Source organism: Echinops telfairi, unplaced genomic scaffold (assembly GCF_000313985.2).
Source record: "Echinops telfairi isolate 266 unplaced genomic scaffold, ASM31398v2 ScPeMD7_7419;HRSCAF=8457, whole genome shotgun sequence".
NCBI classification, from domain to species: Eukaryota; Metazoa; Chordata; class Mammalia; order Afrosoricida; family Tenrecidae; genus Echinops; species Echinops telfairi.
In genome coordinates this window covers 562289-570729 of record NW_022111319.1, presented here as the reverse complement: position 1 = coordinate 570729, position 8441 = coordinate 562289, and the positions used below count along the sequence as shown (strand labels likewise).

The window sequence follows — 8441 nt, the reverse complement described above, 5'->3', positions numbered from 1 at the left end:
GAGAGTAAAATGAGAGCCCACAGATTGGGGAAAAAATTTTTATCAATGACACATTTGACAAGAATCTAATAACCAAAATGTCCAAAACTCTACAACAGCTTAATAACAGAAGATAAAATTAAGAAGTGAGAAAAAAAATATGACCAGACAGTTCACTAAAAATGAAGCACAAAAGGCTAAAAAACACATGGAAAACTGCTCACAATCACTAGTCATTAGGGATGCAAATTAAAACAGTTAAGATACCACTTCACACCCACAAGGCTAGTCCAATTAAAAAAACAGAAAACAAAACGCTGGAGAGGATTTGGAAAGACTGCAACTTGTCTACACTATTGGTGGACTTCTAAATACATACAACCACTATGGAAGATTATATGGTGATACTTAAAGCAACTGAGAATTGAAATTCCATACAATCCAGCAAAACCACTATTAGGAATATACCCCAGAGAAATAAGAGGCACAACACAAGTGGATATATGCTACCCCATATTTATATCACCACCGTGCACAATAGCAAGAAACTAGAAGCAACCCAAATGCCCAATAGTAGAATAATGGATAAAGAAACTATGGTACATGCACACAATGGATTATTATGCATCCTAAGGAACAGTGATGAAAGCATACAACACCACATGACATGAAAGGACTTGGAAACCGTTATGCTGAGTGAAGTCAGTCAATCACAAAAGGACAAATATTGTCTGAGTGCACTACTATAAGGAAAACCACCAATTAAACAAATTTTAGAAACCCATTCTCAAACAAATATCTACCTACTGGCCATAAACCATTATTATTCCACTATGTGCACTTCATAAGAATCACACTGAAAGAGGAGACCTCACATTGACTGAGGTCACTCCTTCAAGATGATGGAAAAGAGAAAAGGCCATCCACTTCATGCTAGACAACATGGAGACAAAGCTGCAACAAATAAACAGGCCTTCCACAGGAATTGGAGCAGAACTTTACTGGAAAATCCAGTTAGGATCAGGAGAAGGAAGCATCTACATTTCATAGGAGGCACTGCAATTTTTGGTTGGTGGGTATGTTGGGTAAATGGGGAGCAGTAATGTCATATCGGGAAGGGATGCTAAACAATAATTGTAGGGAACCTAAATGAAGAATAAACTCAGCTTAATGATCCTGGGTAGACCCTTCAAATAAGTTTCTACCCAACTCTTGGTGAACCACGCCATGGACTAAGCTATAATGACATCCCCCAAGGACCACTAACTAGGAGGATGTGGAAGCCCAATTGAATGAACCTCAAAACGAACTGTGTGTACCCTTGGGCTTAGGACTGAAATACTCTGATCACAGAGGAACCAAATAATGGCCACCCCAAGACTGTAGAAACAGCAGTCATTCGACCTTGGGTGGGACCCCTGGCTCAGTGTGTGTTCAGTGAAAGGGGACTCACAACCACCATATATTTAATATCTCAATGCTTGCATTAAAACTGGCATTAATATGACAGGTTTTAATCTGAGAAGCAAGGATCTGCCCTTGTAAGAAACGATACAGGGAATGTTCTCCTAGCACCAACTCCCATGCTCAATGTAAACAGAGCTCAATCGCTTAAGAAATCAATCTGTTCAAAGCAAAATCTCATGGATTGCAGTTCACAGACTACACTCGCATAAATTCCTCAGATCAACAGTACCTTAAATTCTATGCCATTTGATAATTTACTGATGTTATCAATGCAATCGATTTATACCCCAGTGGGATAATGGACAATGCTTTTCTCTTTTGGTTCTTGTTTTTTGGGGGGAGGGGGGTAGCTGGGGGTGTTTATTTTTGTTTTTGTTGTTCTTTTTGATTTTCGTTTTTGTCATAATATGACCACCAAAGTAAATCAGATTAATTTATAACTCGTGGACAAGCAGATGGATTCTGGGCTCGTATGTATTTCTAGCCCCGATCCAAGAAGAGTTAGTACTTATAACATGGCCATGTTCAATACTAGCCTTCAAGAAGAGATTACTGAAGATAAGTGTGCTACAGCAAAGTGTGGGAAGAAAGCAAATTGTACCCGACTATCAATGTGAATAGTGTCTTAAAGGCTTGTATTCAAACAGACAGCCATCTAAGCAAGGCCTCAAGTAAGTCCACATGGAAGAGGCACACCAGCCTGTGTGATCCAAAGATGATGTTAACAAAATATAAATATGATAAAGGAAAATGTATCAGGGCTTAAATTATGAACACCCAATTTGTAAAAGGCTATGGAGACCAGTGGTAGCCCAAAATCCATCTGCAGACTATCTAGTCAGATTAAGGCTCTGATTGGTCCTCTATAGCCATAGGCTAGGGACTAGAACAGCTTTACTGTCAGACAGAAATTATTGTAAACTTGATTATGGTGGTTTGAAGCATGGTACAATATGGTACTTGGTCAGCTGACCTCCCTTTAACCCAACCTGAATTTTTTCTAGGCTCAAATATTTCTCACTTGTTCCACAACAAAAAATTCTTATCTGGCTTTTAAAATATTGTTCATGGTCTTTTCTTTCTTGCTCTTATTTCCTTTAATCTTTATATTATTAGTATTATTTTCTTCTTTCTGTTTTGTTTTTTATTGTTTCTGTTAGGTTTCCCAGTTTAGGAAGCACTGAAGGAGTGAATGCATAGAGACAATAATTGATGCAATGGTTCATGGGGAATGACACGGTGAGGGTAAAGTGGAGAGGGTGATGGGAATTGGTGAGCTAACAATGAATGCAGGAGTGGGGAAGGAGCATTAAAACTGATTATGATGATGTATATACAACCCTTTTTAAGAGAGATTTAACTATGGAAGCATAAGATATGTGAATATTATATTAAGTAACCAATTGTTTTTTAAAAGTAAACCAAACTTTATCTTTGGTTAGCATGGATGAAGGAAGAAGTTATTGCTTAGGGAGCATGTAGTTTATGTTAATGGTGATGAAATAATTTGGAAAAGGATATCAATAATAGTTGTACAACACGAGGAGCATAATCTATGGCACTGAATTATACATGTAGAAGTTGTTGAGTTTGAGAATGTTTTGTTGTGTATATCTTTAAGACAACTTAAACAAAATTATAAGAATAACAATGAATATAAAGAAGAAGAAAATGGTCTAAAATTGATTGTGGGAATGATTGTACAACTCTTCTTGATATGATTGAACAATTAAATTTTATGATATGTGGATGAAGTGCCAATAAAACTGTTTTTAAAAAGGATATTTGCTCTTTCTGAGCCTCTTTTTCTTTTTCTCCTACCGTCTTTGTTCTCTTGCTCCTTTGCTCCCTTTATGTGTTCATGTTCATATGTTTTTACCCTTGTAAGGTCTCATTGGGATCAAGTTTTTTAGTACATGAGATTTTTATTCTTTTAAGGTGAAAACATGATGGAAACTATATTTTAAATACAAAAGAAAACTCTCTTTTGAGTAGAATGTATATCTATCTATGAAAGTATGAGAGGGGGAATCGTGGAGTGATGAGTTTATAAACAACCCCTCTTCTGACTGAAAAAGCCACGGAATTGTGCTATTATTTAAATATTATAAGAAGTCCAACCCACTGTTGTTGAGTCAATTCCAACCCACAGAGACCGAATATAGATATATATGCACCTAGATAGATACATAGAGTGACAGACAGACAGGGAGCTAGATAGATATAGATAGGGTTTCTGAGGCAGTAAAATTTTAAAGGAACAGTTATCCTCATCTTTCTCCCAGCAGCTTTGAATCGCAGACCTTGAAGTTAGCAGTTCACTGCTTACCTTATAGGACTCCCTGTTTAGGTTAGGACTGGAGTTTTATACAATTAGGCTCTTCAGGGATCCAATGAATGGATCTACTTTACACAATTGCTTATTTATATAACATTTTACTTATAATGTTATATTACATGAATTTTATCTTCATTTTGGTTTGTTTTAGAGTTCACATAAATGTATAAATCTGTTTCAAAACTCACATAGTCAAGCAAAAATGGTGGAGTTAAAATATAGCAATAAATTAGAAATATGAAAGTTAACAGTCTAAAATAGAACTGCCTGTGAAGGCCTTTACAGTATTAAGTCATGGTAAAATAGAAGAAAATTACTGTAAAAGGAAAATAAATTTGTACATATGAAATGCAATCTCTTCACCTTGAAATGTACATTTTGACATTACTTCTTCTAAGATAATTAAAAATCTTCTCTGAAGTTTACTTAAGGTATTTCAAATAAGCCATCTATAACCATTCATAGGAGATATTTCTGAGTATTATTTCTGAGCTCAGCAAATATGAAACAGACCTTATGTATGCTTTTGTCCTAGACATGCTTGGTGAAATAATCCCTTCTTTGAAGGCAAATATATTGTTTAATCATTAAGAAATGCATTCTTCAAAGAATTCTGCTTACTAAAAGATTTTTACCTTAAAAGCATTGGAAGGTAACCCTGTAGAAAAAATTGATGTCCTTTCTCTTTCCCAAACTTGCCTAATAATTGTCAATGATGGGAAATCTACTAATCTTCAAAATCCTAAGATTTCTTGCCAAGAGAATTTGTAGCATGTTCAAATATGAAAGGCTATATGTGCCCAATAATATCCATGATGAGTTCAGATATATTTAGCTTTTCCCTTCTTTTTCCCCCCAACAGTTTTATTGGCACCCTTTTCCCTTCTTTATATCACCTACCATTGTCTTTCACAAACGGATAACAGCAGTGAGTTTTCATAGTTGAATGGCTATGGTTGTGATAAAGGAGTCTCCCTCCTTTGAGTTTCTTGTTCCTTACTTTCTAATCCATTTAAATGCATGCATTTTGCTTAGAAAAAAGGATGAGGTATTTATAAAAGGCTATGCCTTCCTAAAAATATAAAAAATATTGAGTCATAATGTCTGATGAAAAATTAGAATAGAACAAGAAAATATGCTAGGCACATATTTTAGTTCAAAGAACTGGGACTTCTTTCTTTCATCATTTTATTGGGAGCTCTTACAGATATTATAACAATCCATAATTCAATTAGATCAAGCATAATTATATAATTGCTGCCACCATCAGTTTCAAAACATTTTCTTTCTTCTTGAACTCTTTGATATCAACTCCCCTTTTTCTCCTTCCTCCCCTCCCCTACCCCTCAGGAACCCTTATTATTATATTATATATAATATATATTGCCATATCTTACACCATCCAATGTATCCATTCACCTACAATTCTGTTATTTGTTCCCCTCGAGTGGGGTTATACACTCATCATTGCTATCAGTTCCCCCTTCCCCTGTCCACTCCCCTCTCTTCCTGTACCCTCAGGGAATCATTACTCCCATTACTATTTCTGAAGGGTTTATCTTTCTTGGATTTTATGCATCGAACAATCTTATTTATACAAATGAACACACACAATTCTAACAATATTAATTAGGTAGAACTACGACCATAATAGTAATGGGAGGAAATATTAAAGAACTAGAGGATAGTCATGTTTCATCAGTGTTATACTGCACCCTGGATATATCATCCCTTCTGTGTGGCTCTTCTGTGAGGAACTGTCAAATTATTTTACAGGTGGGTTTTGGGTCTCCACTTTGTCCATGCTCCATCACATAAATTTGATTGCTTATTTTTGTACTTCTGATAACTCTTCCCATTGACACCTCATGGTCACACAGGTTGGTGTGCTTCTTCCATGTGGGCTTTGTTGCTGCCCAGATAGATGGCCACTTGTTTAACTTCAAGCCTTTAAGACCCCAGATGCCATATCTTTTAATAGGTGGGCACCATCAGCTTTCTTCACCACATTTGATTATGCACCCATTTTGTCTTCAGCAATTGTGTCAGGAAGGTGAGTGCAATACATTGCCACAGTATTAGAACAAACCGTTCTTGTACTGAGGCAAGATTTAAGGAGAGGCCCAAAGTGCATCTGCTTCCTTGTTGTATTTATATGTATAGATAAATCTATATGTATAAATACACTTAACTTTATATAATTACATGTACACATATATGTTTACATATGCACATCTACATTTATACCTATACATATAATTTTTACTTTCTTGTTCTTTCCTCCTACCCCAATATCATGTTTAAACATCATTTGCTACTCAGTAATTTTTCTCAGATACATTTCAATTGATCAAACACAATTGCTACACCCTCCTCACCATCAATTTTATATCCCTTGCTATTCACTTGTCCCTGTCATTACCTCTTTCTCTCCCATGCCCCACCCCACCCCTCAGTCCCTGGAACAGAAGAGTTGGTCCCATTGCTGTCTCCTTGGGATTGCTTATCCTCCCTACCTTATATAGATAGACACCAAAAGAAAAGAGAGAAAGAGTGATAGAGACAGAGGCCATACAAATAGTTCCAAATCTAACTATTGTCCTGTCCCAGAGTAGATGAGTAACTCTCTGTTAAACATCAAGCAGGCCCTGTTATAATCCATCAGTCCAATCAGAACTGGGATTTTTAAAGAAATGTTTACAACTGCAACGTTTTAGAGTTACCAAGAAATTTGTAGAAGCAAGTAAATACATACTAAAAGATGAGCTCCCTCTACCTCTCAAAAATTAATATTATTATGCCAGGGAAATGAAGTTGTTTATAAAAGTTAAGGACTTCATACCCTGAATATTTATTTCTCATGTTAAGAAATATCACTTCACTTGTAATGAAATTCTATAAATTTGAGAGTGGAACACCTCAATACTTACCCTGACTACACTGAAGTCCAGCTTAGTCTCCTGTGCACACTGTAATATGAGCTGAAAGCAATTTTTACTTTGATTTGTCATCCCATTTTCATAATAACGCTGTAAAATCCTTTGTTGTTCTACAGTAAATACAGAACGTAGATTCATCTAAAAATAAAAGAAGATACTCTGAAAATTGGAATAAATATTGGGTATGTGTAGAATTTGCATGCTTTTAATTTTCAATACAATTTCAGTTGCTTCCAAGCCAAGCTGCAAGATTTCTTTAAGTAAATAACTCTCTAGTACTGGAGAATATTTAGTGTGCTGAAGGGAGAGAGGTTCTCAAAAAAAAAAATATATATATATATATACCTTTTGCAAAGTTACTGACTTTGCTCAGAAAATGGAACAAGTTTTGACAAAAAGAAGAAAGCAAAGAGAAAAGACCAAACTCTGTTTAGTGTCAATCTGTTTAGTGTCAATGTTTGGGAGGAAAAGGGCTTTCACTGAAATAAATATTTATGGCTAGTAAAGCCAGTGATAGAAGTAGCCATCTGCAGTCAATTATCAACAAGGACGCTTGCTGTTATTTGTCAAGCAAGGCATATGTTAAAGGTCTTACAGCCAGATTCTGGAACAAAAGAGTATTTTCTTAAAATATTTCCTCTATCCAACATAAAGGTTTTTTTTAATATATATATATTAAATTAAACCTTTCCTTTGAAGCTTAAAAATGAGCAGGAAGATTTTGTAACTGTGTAAACATCTTTACTTTAAGTAATACTAAGTAAAAGTAAAATAATTATTTAAATAAATATAGGATATAAATAAAATTCAAAAGCATATGCTAAATGTATTTTTATTTGATACTAAAAATAAGCCATAAATAACATTTAAGTTAAATTAAAATTACCATAATTAGATAAGAATTTAAAACAAAACGTTTTGTTCAAACTGTCAAGAGGCAAGATATACTAATGAAAAATAACTCTGGGAATATCACAAATACATGACAAGCCTAAGCCTTTTTTTAAAAACAATAGTGCTAGTAGTATGTTTTATAATGAAGGCTCCTTGTAACTGAATTAAAGCAATCTCAGGTTATTGTTAAAAGCTATCAACCTGAAATTATTATTATCAAAAGTACAGGGGGGAAAAAACTTTCCCAGGAAACGTAGTGCTTCAAAATAATTGAAAAAAAACCAGCAAAAATTACTACAACTCAAACCAAACAGAAATCTTTCTAGCATACCATATAGGAAACCAAAAAATACACTGAAATTAAAATAAAAGATTAATAGCTTTCTCTAAGTATTTTGAACAATGAAGCCATCTAGGTATCGAATGAGATTTCTTCATCTGGATTCCTTTCTTGCTAAACAAGTATTTCCCTATATAATGTTAATAAGATCATAAGTGAGAGAGAGCACAAAGAAGATTTGCACAAAGTGTCCTTTTTAGAGAATGCCTTGAAACATAGAGAGACAAGCAACAAAATCTTCACTATCTTTCTTAAGGGTTTTTCATTCACCAAATGTAGACGTATAGAACCATTATTTGCAACTGGAGCAAAATGTCAAGGAATTGGCACCTGTGGGTTGGGACAATAGCCTTCAAAGCAATCTTTATCATCTTGTCTTCTAGCTTTCAGAACAATTTAAGGGTTTATTTGGTTTTTTTTCCTAAATGGTTCAACCAAAATCAGGAGAGAAACCAGTATATGAAGGGCAAACACCCGAAATTCT

General features: G+C 34.8%; 1 protein-coding gene across 1 annotated transcript in view; it reads right to left on the bottom strand.

Annotated features, from left to right (window-relative positions):
- Window positions 1-6861, bottom strand: part of HDX (highly divergent homeobox) — a 197482-nt gene extending 190621 nt beyond the window's left edge. Inside the window, exon 1 of the mRNA XM_004714130.2 lies at window positions 6715-6861. Within this exon, the coding sequence (XP_004714187.1) occupies window positions 6715-6861 (147 nt within the window). The remainder of the gene's footprint in view (window positions 1-6714) is intronic.
- Between the last annotated feature and the right edge of the window lie 1580 nt (window positions 6862-8441).